The sequence below is a fragment of the Crinia signifera genome, chromosome 2 (assembly GCF_055691185.1).
Source record: "Crinia signifera chromosome 2, ASM5569118v1, whole genome shotgun sequence".
Classification (NCBI taxonomy): Eukaryota; Metazoa; Chordata; class Amphibia; order Anura; family Myobatrachidae; genus Crinia; species Crinia signifera.
Genome location: NC_139218.1, coordinates 316841761 through 316859704, shown reverse-complemented (window position 1 = coordinate 316859704; position 17944 = coordinate 316841761). Strand labels below are relative to the sequence as shown.

At 41.6% G+C, this 17944-nt stretch overlaps 1 protein-coding gene and 3 non-coding genes across 4 annotated transcripts; all 4 read left to right on the top strand.

Moving 5' to 3' along the window:
• Window positions 1-222: 222 nt before the first annotated feature.
• KANSL2 (KAT8 regulatory NSL complex subunit 2) lies at window positions 223-14744 on the top strand. Its single transcript, XM_083169047.1, has 10 exons — window positions 223-380; window positions 2913-3168; window positions 5038-5216; window positions 5602-5716; window positions 6471-6634; window positions 8285-8451; window positions 9559-9655; window positions 13313-13566; window positions 13652-13834; window positions 14391-14744. The coding sequence occupies exons 2-10, from the start codon at window positions 2921-2923 to the stop codon at window positions 14508-14510; spliced, it is 1527 nt and encodes a 508-aa protein (XP_083025173.1). The 5' UTR covers window positions 223-380; window positions 2913-2920; the 3' UTR covers window positions 14511-14744.
• Window positions 8513-8645, top strand: LOC146061848 (small nucleolar RNA SNORA2/SNORA34 family). The gene has a single exon (XR_014471293.1). It is a non-coding gene; the product is annotated as a small nucleolar RNA SNORA2/SNORA34 family (small nucleolar RNA).
• Window positions 10712-10844, top strand: LOC146061849 (small nucleolar RNA SNORA2/SNORA34 family). The gene has a single exon (XR_014471294.1). It is a non-coding gene; the product is annotated as a small nucleolar RNA SNORA2/SNORA34 family (small nucleolar RNA).
• Window positions 13956-14090, top strand: LOC146061847 (small nucleolar RNA SNORA2/SNORA34 family). Its single transcript, XR_014471292.1, has one exon. It is a non-coding gene; the product is annotated as a small nucleolar RNA SNORA2/SNORA34 family (small nucleolar RNA).
• Window positions 14745-17944: the final 3200 nt, after the last annotated feature.

Below are 17944 nucleotides of genomic sequence, written 5' to 3'. Positions count from 1 at the left end.
CACTGGCAATATGGTCGCTCAGCGACCATATTCCCAGCGATTTCAGCCCCATCGCCCCGGTGTGTACACAGCATAAGAAATAAATCGCTATAACAAAACAATGGCGACTGCAGCCCCGGGCCGCAAGCCGTGAAGGAGGTCAGGTCACCGCCCCCGTGCGTGTCGCTATCCTCCCTCACCCCCGTTCTCCTCCAATGGTGAGATACCCTTCCCCCCCCCGTGACGGCGCTTCCTGTTATTACTCGTGTCCTGTTACTGGTTGGGGAATCCACAAAGGACATGAGTCCGGCCCTCCGTTAGCGCCACGCCCTTAGAAGACGTCAGCAGCCCCGCCCCATTTCCTGCCTCATGTGAGCGGAGGCACCGTCGTGCAGGAGCAGGTAAGATGGCCGCGCTCTTTTTGGAGAGCTTCGCTGAGTCACTGCAGCACATGCACACTGGGTGTCCCTTGCTTAAGGGTCGACTGTGTACCGTGTGTTCTGCGCTGAAGTACAGGACAGAGCTGCATATCAGACGCTAAGGATAGTGCATAAGACTTCAGGGACTTCCCTGTTTATGGAAGCTGTGCGATATTTATGGGCTCTGTCCAGTTTACCTTCCTCTAGCTCTTCTTTCAGTCTGTCTCTAATAATAATTAATTTTGTATGAATACAACATCCCCAGTCTTGGAACTAGCGAGTGGTGGACCCAGTTGCAGACATATGCTCAGCACCGCTGACCACCACTGTGCAGAACAAAAACTGGACACAGGGAACTTCATGTTTAATTTATCTTGAATATATTGTTCTGTATGTGACACACATTGTAATATATGCAACACATGGGATGGTAATCAATTGTTTTCCCATCACTATGCTCTGGGGTGGTGAGCTGAAATGTGCAAATGCATGCCTTAATTTGATCATGATATGTGCAAAAAAAAAAAGTAATTTTAGACGTGAGATCGAGTGTGATATAACAATGGAAAACCACTTTATGAAGTCTGTAATTTCCTGAGATGAGCACAAACTGGTACTGCTTTCATACTGCAAATGCCAGGTCCCACTGGGATTAGAGCACGGGTCCGTCCCATGAGCGACCTGGCATTTGCGCTAACTGCGGCTCTCAGTGACCCATGTTGCTGATATCATCTGGGAGACTGGGCAGACTGGTGGATGGGGGAAGAGGCAGCACTAAAGCAGCCCATACATGCTGCTCTGTGGGCGTGCTGTACTAGCACGGATCTCATTGCATGTGCATGCAATTTGATGAAACCTAAGTACAAAAAGTATGTGCAAGCACATACTTTTTGTACTTGGGTTTCATCAAATTGCATCGCATTGCATGCACAACGGATGCACATGCAATGCAATGTGATCCGTGCTAGTACAGCACGGAAAGCACGCCCTCATAGCAGCGTGTATGGGCTGCTTAAGGGAACTGCTGCACCCTCCAGAGAAGTGAACGGGGCCTGAGTTACTTGTTCACACTGCCCAGCAACACTAGTAAAACCCCTCTTTTTACCCCGGTCAGATTGCCAGGTTGTTGATTACCCGGTATTTTCTAAAGGCCCTTTCACACCACGCGGTGACCCAGTAACAACCCAGGTCGGACCAGGGTTATTTGTGCAGTGTGTAATGTATCGCTGTCCCGTTTGACAGTCACCGGCATCCATAACTGAACATAACTATATTTGAATAGCTCCGTTGGACACCCTCTAGAGCAGGCATGTCCAACCTTAGCCCTCCAGATATTGTGAAACTACACATCCCTGCATGCTTTGCACTATATTTAGCATTCTCTTATAGCAAAACTGTGGCAAAGCATGCTGGGATGTGTAGTTTCACAACATCTGGAGGGCCAACGTTGGACATGCCTGCTCTAGAGGCTGTTGGTGCGTAAACACTTGAGCACGGCCCAGAGAAGGAAAAGGAGTCGGCAAGGGCTTTGTGAGCAAGTGTGAGAATATTGCACTGGATTCTGAAAGGGAATGTAAGCCAATGAATGGCTTGCAAGAGAGTTGAAGCTGGGGTAGTGTGTTTAGTGAGGAAGATGAGCTTGGCTGCAGCTTTAAGGATAGATTGCAGAGGAGAGAGGCATTTGTGAAGGATTCCATATAGGAAATTACAGTAGCACTGTCTGGAGATGACCAGAGAGTGGAAAAGGGGCTTGGTAGTATCCTGGGGAGACGAGGCCTTATCATGGAAATATTTTTTTTGAATGAAAAAAGCGGTTTGCTCAGCAATATATTGCTCAGTGTCTTGTTTTCATCAGCGACCAGAGATGGTCGCTGATAAAAACAAAGCTCTCTGCCTAGGGAAGTTGCTGGCCGCAGGAGCATGCTTCTCCGACCAGTGACCATCCCAGGGATGGTCATGGGGGCGCTCGGTGACCAAATCCCTGGTGATTATGTCTGAAATTGCCCCGTGTGTACGGGGCTTAAGGCAGTGTACTTGGGGGCTAGAGGAGATAGTTGTGGCATCAATAGATAGTGATTTAGTAAATTACCATTGAATTTAAGAAATTGCTGGGACATCCAAGAAAAAATAGCTGAGACAGTTGGTGGCACGAGTGAGGAGAGCAGGGGAAGGAATGTAGATTTGAGGAACATCAGTATAGAGGTGATATTGGAAGTCAGTAGAGCTAATGAGCTCCCCTAAAGAGACTGTATAATGGGGACAGTAAAGGAGAGGACCAAGAGCAGAACCTTGGAGGACACCAATTTCAGTATTATCGTTTACTTGCAATGAATAATAGTAATATTGATTACCAGTATTTTCTTGATTTTCATACTTTTTCGTTAGCAATTATTGTAAGTTGTCATATTTGTATGAATACAGATCATTAAATTATAAATTACATTTTATTAATAGCGCTTACTTTATTCTTCTTATTATGGTGAATAATTCTCCTTTTCTTTACCTCATTTCCAGCTCTTGAGATGAACAGAATTCGAATTCATGTGTTGCCCAGTAGGGGCCGTTTGACTCCTGTCCCAAGGACCTATGAAGCCTTGTCCTGCTCATACACACTTCGGCCATGCTCCCAGCCTCGCCTGGAAGGTTTTGAATTTTGTATTAAACACATTCTAGAAGACAGAAATGCCCCTTACAAGCAGTGTAGCTATGTTTCTACTAAGAACAGCAGACGCTGCACCTCTGCTGCTCCTAAGCCTGAGAAAAAGGATGGGTACGTTTTACACTCTTCGTTGTTTTTTTTATATATATAATTCACAAATACGGTTAGATACATGAATTCACACTTGTATCCATAAAATAAGAAAGTGGATAGCTCTTACCTTTTTTTAGGAAAAATCCCATTGTTTATTTGTAAAGCTTCACAGCATCGGGCATTGTGAATGTATCCACATTTTGCAGATGTTAACATTTCGGCAATAATGATATTGGGACCATTAAACCTGCTGACTGTGCCCACATTCTATGGACATTGTACAATGTTTTATAGCACACTAGTTCTGTCCCTTTGGTAGGAATGTAAGTGGCTGGCGCCAAATAGTACTTGGGGAACAATGAGAATATGGACCTGTGGCCAGGAACAGCTGCTGCCTTTCATCTGTGCTCCTTTAGTAGTCATTGAAGTTTGGTGGTGGAGTGGGGTTGTTCTTGTGTTCTCTTCTCTGAATAATTAAGAATTTCTCCAAATGGATATCTGGGTATATGTGGGGAAAAAAGGAGAGACAATAATGTGTACCTTAATCATACCTCCCAACATGACCCTCTCCAGGAGGGACAGAATGCTCTATTTCTTGACTTCCCTGTTAAGTAATGATTGCCATCACCTGTGCCGAAAAACCTTTCTTTTCACTTAACCTGTTCAAAACAGGTGACAGCAATCATACATTAAGAGGAAAGTCCAGGAGCAGAGCATTGTGTCCCTCCTGGAGAGGGTCACGTTGGGAGGTATGTTTAATGGCATTCAGATTACTTTTACATGCAAATGTCAACCTTTTGGTGGAAGCAATCATTGGACGAATCACACATTGAATGCTCTGTCTGCAGTCCTGTACTTTTCCTATTCCAGAATAAGGAGTGGCGTTACCATAGTGCAGATCAATTTGGAACTGCTATATACTGCATGAGAAATTGGACGTACATGCCTTGGATATTTATTAACTAGATGTTCATATTGTACTTGTGTAGTTTCACGGCGGCACTTCTCAGCGGATCGTATGCAAATCGCATTCAATATTTGCATACGATATGCATAAGATTCGATCTACGATGTGATGTAGCACTACCCTACTATCCACGTCAGCCCGAAGCGTGGCGAGCGGATGCAGTACGCGTCCTCCCAACCTGTTCACATCCCCACTATCCACGTCGGTGTGGAGTTGAAGTGTCGTGAGCCACCGCCACCGCGCCCGAAGCGTGGTGAGCGGATGCGAAATACATGTCAAGTAATCCGTGTCTGCTCGCCATGCATAAAGTTGTTTCAGTGTGCCTGTATCCTATACATGTAATTGTATTGTTCTTGTTAACATTATTGCTGTTTCAGCAACCTGTGGTGTTTTGACCTCATTCCCAAATTTTGGGCCTGATTCAGACCCTGTTGTATTTTAACTGGTTGCAGTGGGGCTGCCCAGGGCAGGACTGCTCCGCACACTTGCTCTCGTACTGTGATGTGCCCGAAAAATTGCTAAAATTCAAGATTTTGCTACATAGCGAAGCGCGCACAAGTTACAGTCAACGTTCGGGGTCGCAAAAGATGTGCGTGATGCCATCGCGGCCCTCCCCTGGGCAGTGCGGACACACCTACATTGTCCGGAGCGCTCCCACAAAATGGTACATTGCCGCCCCCAGCCAGTACTTAAACTCTGATCTCTTGCGATGGTGGTTTCTGTGAAATCCGCCAACTAGCGATCGTCACAGATTTCTGCACTGGTCTGAATCAGACCCTTTGTTGGGCTTAAGTCTCAACAATGGTTGTCTTAAAGAGTCAACAGAGATTCCGGTAGGGTTTTTTTTCCATAGTAAAACTGCCGGGTGTGTCCCATGTCTAACATCTGTAATTGTATTTAATTTGTTTTACTCTTTGCAGAGTTTCTTTCTGTGCTGAGCATGCACGAAGAAATGCTCTAGCTCTTCAAGCCCAAATTAAGAAGTCAAACCCAGGGCCTGCCAATGAATCTCTGTTGTACCAGTTAAGTTCATATGCCCGTGGAGAGCTGGGTACTCAGGCACAGGAGAGCAGTCGTAGTGAATCAAGTCGGATCCTTGGTATGTAGCCTGGCACTGGATGCTCTCCCATTACATTATGATCTTGTTTAATTCTTTTAGTTTTATTATCTTCTGTTTTTTGTTGGATAAAACCAATGTTGAATGTTGTGGGGAAACCAATCAAGTTTGGTGGGAAGAAGTTGTAACTTTTTGTGTCTGGTAAATTTGTGTGCAAGCTTTGTCCAGTCACCCTCTAAGCTCCGTGGTAATCCAGTATCTACATTTTGACTAAAAGGAGCAGCTTCAATGTAAACACAAAAATCCAGTTTTGGTTTATTTTCCACAGTCATGACTTCTTATAGGATTTTTGCTGCTTGTGGTTTTTTTTTTTTTTTTCCTCCTGACAACTGTTTTGTACATACATTTATTAATGTTAATCCAATAGATGAGAACAGCTGCAGTGATAGTGAACCCGATGGTGTAACAGTGGATCAGACCTGGATGGGTGATCTTGACAGTGAAGCAGAGAGTCTGGACAGTGATCAAGAGGACCCTTTGAAGTAAGCATTTGTCATTTAATAGCAGCAGTAATGGGTAAAGTCAGATTGGGTGCCCGATAACTCACCGACGGTCTGTATACAGACGCCAAAATCCTGGATGTTCTACTGCCCAACAGTTGGGATCCCACAAGGGATGTAAAATGTCAGTTTGTATAATCAGTAAATCGTGTTATTTGATTAAATATATCCCATTTTAGTTTATGCCGCCAATAACTGTAACCTCTGGTGGCTGGCTATCTTTCCTGCTCCCGTGGTCATTTACACACACCATGGCTTCCAGTTACTTCTCTTGCCATATGATTGTAACAGCTGACTTTACAAGACCTTTATACAAGACTATTTACGTAAAAGGGCTGCTGCTAGTACTAGGGAGTAGTTATATTGTTAGGATGGTGTTTGAAGAGGAAGTTAAAGGAGTTTTCTATGACCTACAGTATTTTATGTTAAACCACACCGATTGCCTTCTTGTAAGTCCCGATTGGACAAGTGTCACACATTCACAAGTCCTTTCCCGTCACATCCCAGTATAGGTCTTGTGTGTGAGTGTACTAGGGGTGGTTACATAGAGAATATAGTGGAGTCCGCTTGTGTTTTGGAATCGCTTTAGGTTCATAGTGTTTGTAAGTATGTGGTTATTTAATTTCCCATGAAGCAGAATATTTACGTTACCTGTTAGATTGTGTTGCCTTGCCCAATAAACAAGTCAAATTTGTATCTACACCAGTAATTTCACCCCCACTAATGTTTACTGTAGACACGCTGGAGTGTACACCGCAGAAGAAGTGACTCTCATCATGCGGGAGAAGCTCATCCGCCTGCAATCTCTCTATATTGATCAGTTCAAACGACTGCAGCACTTACTGAAAGAAAAGAAGAGGCACTTTTTGCACAGTGTAAAGCCAGAGCATGAAACAAATGGTATGTATCATTTCTCTGAGATGTATTAAGGGACACTAGAAAGATGGAGTACAGAGGTGCTTGCTGGAGCTCGAGAACTTGAAGAAATAACAAATGGACTCTCTGATTCCCCCCCCTAGTTTTCACGCTTCCAATAAGTATTGTGCTTTTTTTGTGATGCTGCCTAAAGTAGTAATATATAATTATTTCTAGTATTTTGTAGAATTTATTCAGCTGCATGGCTATTATTTTGCTGTCAACTGAGGCTAGGCAGCCAATTGGCAGCTGCCATACACATACTATATATAAGCCTCTGTAGAAGGGGAACGTGGTCAGCACTGCTACTGGCGTTGCTGCTGCCTGAATCCTTATTAGCTTTGTGCGCTTTAAAGGTTGAGTTTCCCATATTCAAAATGCTTGGGAACAGAAGTAATTAGAATTTTTCTGCATTTTGGATCATTTGCATACCATGTTGAGATCTTGGTGTGTGACCCAAGTTCAAATGCAAAATTCATCTTTTTATTTTTTTTTATATACACTTAGGGGCGTATAGAAACAGAATATGACGGCAGATAAGAACCACGTGTTATACAATTAAAGTGTCAGTTTTTCGGCTTGTTGAAAGTTGTGGCCATTTTCAATTTAAAAGAAGAAATTAAGACTTGAGTGAGGGCTGTGCACCACATACTTAAGGTGAACTAGTGTTCCCCAAAGGTTTTCTTACTTAATCCTTTGAGTACCAAGTGAATTTGTCAAAATAGGTGTGATAATTGCCAAGCAAACATTTTTAATTCATCAGAATGACCCGTAATGTTGACCTTTTATATAAGAATTATAATCTTTTTTTACACATTTATTTATTTATTTTTTAATTTGTATAACATTTTTGGTGGATATTTTGCACATCTCTTACAGATGTCACTCAAAGGGTTAAACATATTTTTTTTTTCATCCTCTTCGTTTCAAGACTTATTGGGGCAGGCATGAGTAAAACCACATAGAAAATTAGATTTTCTTTTTATTTCCCCATGTCCCAGAAGATAATAGGTAGTGGGAATACCCCACCTTTGATGGATTTTCCTATAGAAAGGAAAATGTTTTGTTTCGTTAACCTAATTAGAAGATGGTTCAGGCAGAAAGTTCAAATCTGACCGTGAATCTGTTTGTGGGAGCCTACCTAAAGCTGCCCATACACCTATAGATTATCTTCAGATCTGACTCGGGGGTAGATTTATTAAGCTTGGTAAAGTGATTAGTGTCTGGTTTTTATCACCGGCCAATCAGCTCCTACCTATCATTTTTTCAAACCAAGCCTGTAACGTCAGTTAGGAGCTGATTGGCTGGTAATAAAAACCAGACACTTTATCACTTCACCGAGCTTGATAAATCTGCCCCTCATTCTTGAAATGTCTTTGCTTAATGTCTTTGAGACTTTGCAGGTATAGCTGGGTTACTTTTTTCTTGTTGGCATTGACCCTATAGTATTAAGCTAAAGTAGTTTCTGATGCCTTGATGTTTGAATGCCTTTTCTAGTTTTGCCTTACACTGGTGCTGCTACATGTCGGCCACAACTAATGCTGACTCAAGACTACATGTCATTTATGACATTTTTGTTTACATTTATTTTTAGCTTTTTCTGGTGGTCAGTATCTTGTCTCTCCCTTACCTTAGGGAGTAGTCTTCTCACTGGTCCAGAGGGATTTGCCTCTAAAGAGCGTGAGAATCTCAAGAAACTGAAAGCTTTACGTAGATACAGAAAGCGATATGGCGTAGAAGCTCTCCTACACCGGCAGCTGAAGGAACGGCGTATGTTGGCTACAGAAGGGGTATCCCAACAGGTATGGAGTCCACCAACCACCATACCAAAAAATGTGAAAGTTATATTTACAGAATGTTGTAATGGTCCTAAATCAAGGCTGACGGCTTGTTGTAGCCTTTGGTTTCAAACCGGTACCTATAGAACCTCTTCCTGTGGTCTGTTAGCTGTGCTGTTACACCATAGGCCCAGCTAATTCAGTTGGAAGAAACAATTGTTTTATTATATGGTAACTATAGGCTCAAATCATATATATCTTTGCTTTGTGGTCTGTTTTTATACAGAGACACTAAATGCAGTGGCTAATTCCCCTTATACCCCAAGCCGCTGACTAGGTATATTGCCGGAGCAATAGTCTACCCATGTTTTGTGTCCCGGGTCCGCTACCCGGGTTGCGACAAGGGACAAACCAGTGACTGACCTGGGTAGTCTGCAATGCAAAAGCGCAACACAGGTTATATGGTAAAAGTAGCAGAGGCTGAAGCTTTTAGATGTCCTCTCCAAGCACCGGCAAAAGGACGACCCAGCAAAAACAATGGTCTAGCCTGCAGTGTAAACACTGTTTCAAACATCTGTGGCAAAACTTCAATAACCCAGTTTAGACCCAGGTTTTTTTTTTCTGAAAGGGGTATACCTGTACCGACAATGTAGCTTACAAATAGTTTTTTGAGGGGTCGGCTGGCTTGCCGGGGAGTCAGAAGAGAGCTTGCAAGGCTGAGTGAAGGGAGGTGACCCAGTGCACAGGTTCTCAAGCTCTGTTCTCAAGACCACACACAGTGCATGTTTTGCAGGTCTCGTCACAGAATCAAGTAAAATTAGTTCCACCTGTGGATATTTTAAAATGTGTCGGTGAGTAATAAATGAACCTGCCGGTGACCTGGAAAACATGAACTATGTGGGGTCCTGAGGACCTAGTTTGAGAACCACTGGCATAGTGTATAATCTTCTGAGATTATACTCTATGTAGATTATGCTATTGTGTGTGTGTGTGTGTGTGTGTGTGTGTGTGTGTGTGTGTGTGTGTGTGTGTGTGTGTGTGTGTATTGACATAGCACTATTACAGTTCACAAAACTATTTTATTTATTATTCTAGAACCTGAATAACTTAAATTCCATTCTCCTTACACAGGCTCACACCACTAGATCCAGCCAACGCTGCCTGGCTTTTGTTGAGGATGTACGCTGCTCTAACCCCAGCCTCCCTATGACCAGACACTGCTTGACCCGTATCCTTTTATCTCGTCACCAAGAAGTCATCAGCCAGTGAGGATTCTGTTCCCTAAGGGTTATTTTTTTATATTTATTTGTAGTAGCTGAACTAAATGCTTAGTAGTTCATCATAAATGATTGTTTACTTTATCAGTCTGTAAGACATGGCTTCCCAAGATACTTGTGTATCTTTCTACACCTGTCCTTTTGCACCATATGACTGCTGTGTACACAGCATAAAGTTTTGTCTGATGGTAACACAAATGGTTGACAATCAACCACTGGAAAATGGACAAAAATGATTGTTTGGAAAAATGGATTTAACCCATTTGTCCATTATCTGTGTTTTCCAATGTTTGGGTGCAAATGTTTGGTTCTCATATGTTCCATACATACCAGATTTGTGTTCTCACCAGACAGATTGGACAGATAAATCTCTGTGTGCCCAGCTTGAGACACTTGAGCCGCAGGTAGCAATTCCTGTACTTCAAGTATCCCTGAAAATTGCAAGTTGAGCATAATGGTGGGTTCCATTTTATTTCTCCATCTTTACCTTTTTGCCTAGATTAAGTCCCAACGCAGAAGCTACATAAAATGCCAGAGCCAGTGTTCATGGTACCCCTAGCATTGTGCTTCTGCTGCGTTAGTGATGCAGATAAGTCTCTGGCAGAATGCTTGGTGTGGCTAAGTCACACAGACAGTAACACAACAAATTGGGCTGTATGGGGATTGATGTATGTGCACGCATTAGTAGTTGGTCCCTTTCAGCAGGACACTAAGAACACACCATCTAAGGCTGGTTCCTCCCATATGACAATGAGTTCAGTGTACTCCATTGGCCTCCACTGTGACCAGTTCATCCAGCAGAGCACCTTAGTGGTGAAATGGGAGAATAGCATAAATGTGCATCTGACCCTTCAATAACTATGTGATGCTATAATGTCAATATAGGCCAGAATCTCTAAAGTGGTAGAATATACCTCTTGTATATATTTATGTATGCGTATATTCTGTGCATGCATATATTTATATACTCACACATGCTGCATATCTCCTACAAGTGACATGACTTGATGGCCCTGAATCAAGACTGTTGGCTTATTGTAGCCAAGGGTTTCAAACAGGAGCCTATAGAACCTCTTCCTGTGGTCTGTTAGCTGTGCTGTTACACTATAGGCCCAGCTTATTCAGTTGGAAGGAACAATTGTGTTTTATTACATGGGAATCCTAGGCCCAACTCCTGTCAGAGCAATAACCAGCTGTATCTGGTATATAACCAGCAAGTGCCCTTTTTGTTGGCCAGACTTTCTGTATCATAACTTAATGTTAGGGCAGGGCCACCCATACTTTTTCTTTGAATGCTATACCAAGGTAAGGACTTTATACAGGGCACCACCGTTATTTTTCACACATCTAGCAGCCCAGGGTTCTGTACTGAGTAAATCTTATTCCAAGATACACTAAATAATATATTGGAATAAACACATTTTAATGATTTTACATTGCATTTATTTTTGACTGAAGTGATGCTGTCTTAATGCATTTGATGCCGCATGTTTCATAAACTATGTTGACATGGTTAAAATGCAGCTTCTTGATACTTTATGAAAGTTGTGGTTCCAAAAGTGTTGGTTCCCCTATAGGGCTATGAACACGTTTGTGTTAAGTGGGGGGTAAAACACTGGCAGAGTTCCATTGCCCTTTGTGCTGAATTGGATTGACCCCAATGACTGTTGAATGGATAAGATATTGGTTGCAGGAGAGGAAACAGTTGTAGTAAATCGACTATATTCACAGGAAGGGAAGGGTTGTCAATTGAGTCCCCAGGATCTGTACTGATGTCAGTGCTTTTTAACATATTCATTGGAAATGGCATTAAAGCAATAATTACTTTTTTGCAGATGACCTAAAAGTATGCAGCAGGAAATGATTTAGGATCTAGGTAGACTTGAGGAATGAGCAAGAACACGGCAACTACAATTTCATGTAACAGTAAATAAAGGAACCAAATTCATGCACTTGGGTCTCAAGAACCTAAACGCTATATAGTATCAAGGAAACTACAATGGAAACTACTGAGGAGGAAAGGGATTTAGGAGTCACTATTTCAAATTACTTGATGCAGGCAGGAACGTAACCAAGCAATGCTTGGTCACAAAGCGAGAGGAATCAGCAGCAGAAAGAAAGACGTAATAATGCCACTGTATCGGTCATTGGTATGGCCACATCTAGAGTACTGTGTCCAGTTCTGGAGGCCATATATCCATCAGAGATAAATACATAAGAGACTGTACAAAGAAAGGCAACTAAAATGATACATGGCCTACATCACAATTTACCCGGAAAGACAAAAAAATCTTAATATGTTTAGTTTGGAGCAGAGAATTGAGACTGGGAACATAATAGAGACTTTCAGATATATATCTAAGGAACAAGGTCCAGGAGGGAAACAATTCATCAAATGGAGGGGAAGTACTTGAACACATAGACAATCCACTGGAGGGAGGGAAGTTAAGGGGAAATCTGAAGAAAAATTACTTCACAGAAATGGTAGTGAACAAGTGGAGTAGACTCCCATCAGAGGTGGTAGAGGCTTAGGGGCCCATTTATCATTCAATATTTGCGGCTAAATCCCCCAGGGGGTTAGCCGCAAATAATAAGTGTCCCCTGAATGTATCAGGAGGGACTGCAGCAGGAATCTCTGATCCAACAAATGAGTTCATGATTAAGCTGAAGTTTCATGGACAAAGTTGAAGCAGGCAGAACACAATAACTTGATCTGCTCCAGCGCACCATAGAGCTGCACAATCTTGTGTTCTTTCAAATTGCTGCCAGTGATCTCCTGAGTCTCAATATACACGTGTTCAGTACTGATAGCAAGTGGGATTAACCTCCTGTGTCTTTGTCATTTAATATGATTGTTCAGTCTGCCCCCATCTGGCTATTTCGTAATGTCACTGTCCTTAGCCTTTATGATACTGCTAATTATTTTATGTCTCCGAAAGGCAGATCATTATCTCTGACGCACATTTAATAATCCCTGTAATGAGTGCTGTCAATATACACTAAATAACATGCTTAGGCAACTGATGTTCTTTAACTGGTTTTTAACTTGAAGTCACTATTTCTAGCCTCACATACTCTGCTTGCAGTTCCAACCATGTTTACATTACAATAGGGCAATGGTTTAGCTATATGGAGAATTGGACATATGGCTACATGTAGGAATGCCAATCCAGGGGCATGTTTTTCAATCCAGGTTGCAGGATTGAAAAATGTTCAATCCCCGAATTGGCCTCCCTAACAAACACCCCCCCCCCCCTTCCTCACCGGCCACCCCGTCAGTTTGCTTACTCGGAAGGTGTGGCTGGGATCAGGGCAGGTGGCAGCACTGCCCAGTGCCGACAAGAATGGGTGTGCGGCATCATTGTGCACCGGGTACGGCCTGCACAGTGTGACCTCTGACCACCTTGCAGAGCCACACGTCGTGATCGGGTAACAGCCAGGCAGACATTACCCAGCATTAGTAAACCCAAAATCCCAGGATTGGAAACTCTGGCAATTTTAGGCCCAAATCCTGGGATTAGCCACCCTAACTACATATATATATACATAAAATTTTAATTTGTTTGTTTCATTCTGAATGTAATAATCCTTAACTTCAGTCTGACCAGATATCTGTCAGGACAGCAATCAGATTCTTTTCAAGATGTGTGCAGGTTCTGAAGAGGTTCCTTGTAATAAGCCAGTCCCAGTTAGTCTGTCTGAAGAGCCATGTTGTCCTCTTCACTACCAGTTACCCTCACCAATGTACAAGTGTGAGCCGGCACTTCCTGCGGCAGAACCAATGGACGTGTCTCCTATGGAGCTGTACCTGAGTGCAGCTGAGTTACAACCTACAGAAAACTTACCCCTGGAGTTTAGTGACGTGAGTGTAGAGCTATATAGCACGTGATGGTCATCCTGAATACAGCGAATTGTTTATTGTAAGATGCTTTCTTCTTTGCTGCTAGGACCTTGATGTAGTAGGAGATGGCATGCAATGCCCTCCATCACCCCTGCTTTTTGATCCTTCTGCCGATATGACTCTGAAAGATGTTTCGAGATCACCACTTGATATAATGTCGGGAACAGAGCAGACCAGTGCCAGCCACTCTCTTCTGACTGCAGACTCCTTAATGGGAACACCAGGACCGGTAAATGCTTTGTGTGCAATATACTTTTCCTCTATTACGGAAGATAATAATTCCAATACTTATTTGTGGTTCTATTTAGATGTTCCATTATATATACAAGCTGGTGTTTGCTAGTTTTGTTACAGCCCTTAATCAAGGCTGGCAGCTTGCTGTAGCTGCTGGTTTCAAACAGGAGCGTAAATGAACCTCTTCCTGTGGTCTGTTGGCTGGGCAAGTGATCTGTGTGACCCAGCCAATTCATCTGAAAGAGACAGGCATTCATACACTAATCCAAAATATCACATGCAGCCTTGCGTGCGATACCTCAGCAACATCGTATGCGACCCCGAGAAAATATTGCTGGATCCGACAAATCTTATGTGCAGCACTTGGGATCTACGGATCCGATGTGCACTGGATCGCGCATCAGAATCTGAACTTAGGCACATCCGATTTGGGCACTTTTCACCCAATTTCTCGTTTTGATTCGTAATAATCATGTGAAGTGCATGCCCAAGTGCATGGCCATCTTAAAGTTCCTTAACTTTATTTTATTTTTTCCCCACTTTACTTTCAGAGTCGGATACAGTCAATGAGAGCATCTCCTCCACAATTGACTGATCCTGTTGGAGATAATGGATTGACAATGAAAATGTCCACAGCCAATGGAAATGTTGATCGTGCCTCTTTCAACTGAGTTTGGATGCATTTAGTGTTCCGCTTATTTAATTTGCATCCCTTTTATTATTTATATATATTCATTTCCCATCGTTCACTTGAAAGCCCACATTTCATGTGAGGTCTTCCTTGGCAAAACTGTATTATCCCACATCTGACACCTAATGTCTGCAGGTTGTTGCTTTAAATCCTATTATAATTAAGCTCTATATTACTTAAAATATTTGTAAATAAAAAATTGTTTATAAATAAAGTGGTGTGGCTGTTTTTTTGTTTTTTTTATATATTTCAGTATGTTTGTGTATTCCCAGTACTTTGTCGCACACTTTACAAAAGTATTCAGTCTTTTAAAACAACATACCAGACTTTTCCCATAATTCAACATAGGTAAAAATCACCTCCCCAGACTATAAATTATTTTTAGTAAATTAAGTATTTTAGTTTCATTTTTATTATAACATTGATATTTAAAATTATTTAAGAAATGTTTTTTTCATTAAATCATGGTGTGTAGGCCATTGCTTCTCAAATCCAATACTGGTGAGTTAATATTGCTCAGCGACCAAATGGGCGAGTGTCTCGTTTTCACCAGCGATGGCCACTGCTGAAAATGGAGTCACTGCAGGTGAGAGCCACTGGTTGCAGGAGCATGCTCCTCTGACCAGCTACCAGTACTGGGGCTTAGCAGTGCGTGTATTCCATATTGCCTTGCTGTAGCACAGGTGGATTCATTATGGACTAACGCATTTTAAAAGATCCCCAGGTGGTGCTGATTATTTTGCTATTCTGCGAAATACGTGCGCTGTTAAGCTGGTTACATACTAGTAGATATATCTGCAGATCTATCTACAGGCTGATCGGGCAGCGTGTTCTCCACACACACTGCTTGATCCGCCGTGATTGACCTAAAAAATCTAAATTATTTTATACTATGCAAGCTGACCCCTATCCTGGGTGTTGTAGTCCTGTATTACTTCAGTTTTGTCTCAACCATTGTCGTTGCTCTCTCTGGGCTACTTTATGGCAATGGGGTAGTCTTTACAATCATTCTTTCTCCCTCTATGATGTACAGTGCATACCTTCTGGATACCCTGTTTTTCCTGGGTGACATGTCTTTTATTCTTCTGTATTTAATTTCCAGTTTTGAATAATACATGGTTTTCGTTGGGTCTTGCCTCTAATGCTGCTTTTAGACTTAAGAGGTGGGAATTTGCTGGGTCTTCTTCCATACCCCTCAATTAGACGTTTCATTTCTGAGTACCCTACTCTCATAAATTTAGATTGGCACAGTACAGATAGTTAACATTGTTTTAATATTCTATTAAAAGGATTTTTTTATTTTATATAAATATGAAGAGTAGTACAAATTTGTGTGCACATATTCATTAAATGTCTGTTTGTAATACGGGTTTCCATTGTACTCGTTTTTATCACCAATTTATTTCAAATTGTAAAGCGCAACACAATTTGCTGTGCTGTACAAGAAACTGTTAATAAATAGACATGTTGGTTACGATCAGATCCTGTTTGCATGAAATTGAAATACCGCTGGAGTGCTGGGAGAACCTGATTCTATATACTTTGTATTCCTCTTTCCAACATGTTTCTTTTGAAGAACTCATCCACATATATCTCGTTATAGGTGAGCTAATGAAGTTACCCAAGGGGAGTCCATCAGCTATATTTCACCTATTAAATCAACCACTGTCCTTGAATATCCCTTATAAATAGGATATTCTCTAAAGCTTTACACAGGGTCTATAAGCCGCTTGTGCATCTAAGCAGCTTAATAAAATAAAGTTTCTCGACCATCAAAGAGGGCTAGTGATTAAATCATGACAGTGATGTGGTTTTGGTTGAGCTATTAAAATGTATCTCTAAATTGAATGTATTATGGGTTCCAGTTGTCATAAAAAAAAGCTAAATTTGTTAATATTTCATGTGTTGCTGAAAGATGGAAATACCCTAAAGAAATGTTTTTATTAGTGCAATATCGTTAATTTATTTCTGTTCATTATAAAAGATCAACATCCAGCTGTTGAGCATGGAGACCTTGGCATGCCTATCATATAAATAGTATGAAGATTACGGGATGAATCTGCATTGGGCGCAAAAGAAAAAAAAGGAACTGCACAGAATGATACTGGTTTGGATGGGGTGTATCTAAACTGAAATCTAAATTGCAATGTAAAAATGAGCAGTATTTGTGTGCTACATGCAAAGGGAGCCAGGAATTATTGAGCATACAAAAAAAATAAATGTGTTGACTCCCCTTGCATTTGTTTGTTTCCAACTCCGAAGCTTTCATTTGGCCAAATGTGATCTCCTGCAAATTGTCTGTTTATTTTCAAAATGTATTTATTGGTTTTAGATTGACCTACAATAGTAATGGTTTGTACCCCTGGTCGATTAGGCTTGCTATTCGATCCCGATGTGATCAGATTGCATTGGGATCGAATCGCATGACAAGTCACCCAACATGCATGCGATTTGGACAATAGTCATTGCAGCCCTGTCTATCTGGCTTTCGATTTTGCAGCCACGGGAGCACGCATCAGGATTGCAAGGTAAAAAACCTATGTGATCTTGACTATATTGTCAAATTTAATGTAGATTGTACCCATGCCTACACGCCGTAAAGGTTCCCATTCATGTTGTGTTTTACCAAAAGTGTGAAGACCGTACTTTTTGTACTAGATTGCATATACTGTGTGTGTGTGTGTGTGTGTGTGTGTGTGTGTGTATATATGTATATAGCGTGATCCGACAAGCGAGGTGGAGGGGAGTGGCACTCAAAGGTCTGGGTAATCAGTCAAAGATGTAAGAGACCTATGAGGAAGGATCAGAGCGCGCTTCCAAAGTAATCACAACATGTGCATAAAAAATGACAATAATAAAAAGTTTCCCAATGGACATAGTAAATAAACGTCTTATTTTCTGGTAGAGGTACCAATCTGTGGACTTAAAGATTAGAAAAATATCTGATTGGGTATCTTGTGATAGCGTGGCAATGAAAGGGTTAGGTATTTACGATAAAACTTAACACTCTTTTTCTATGTCAGGAGGGTATAAAATCTGTCAAAGTATAACATTTTGTTGAGTCAACCATGCTCCATTGTCACATTGAGGTACTGCCTCACGATCCAGTTTTTTTTAATATCAGCTGCTTTGCCACCATTACTAGCACAGTCAGAAAAGGAATCGGGATTAAGTGTAGCTGAAATCTGGAAATGATTTTGCTGGTACGATAGTATTTTGTACCAGTAGCATCGTAAGTTACCACAAAAAATGTGCCAGAAGTATATGCACACTTAAGGCATTTACCAGATTATTCTTGTATATAGTGATTACATACTGGCAAATGTAAGCTCTATATAGCGTTTTAATATTTATCTCTTGTAAAGATGAGGACTGTAACATTCATGGAGTAGTATCAAAGTGACAAAACAGCTG

What these genes read in the sequence shown, in the direction of transcription:
- KANSL2 (XM_083169047.1), top strand. Translation starts at nt 2,921, where the DNA reads ATGAACAGAATTCGAATTCATGTGTTGCCCAGTAGGGGCCGTTTGACT. An exon ending in GATCAAGAGGACCCTTTGAA is followed by an intron (nt 5,717 to 6,470) that starts GTAAGCATTTGT and finishes TGTTTACTGTAG; the next exon opens with ACACGCTGGAGTGTACACCG. An exon ending in TACCCCTGGAGTTTAGTGAC is followed by an intron (nt 13,567 to 13,651) that starts GTGAGTGTAGAG and finishes CTTTGCTGCTAG; the next exon opens with GACCTTGATGTAGTAGGAGA.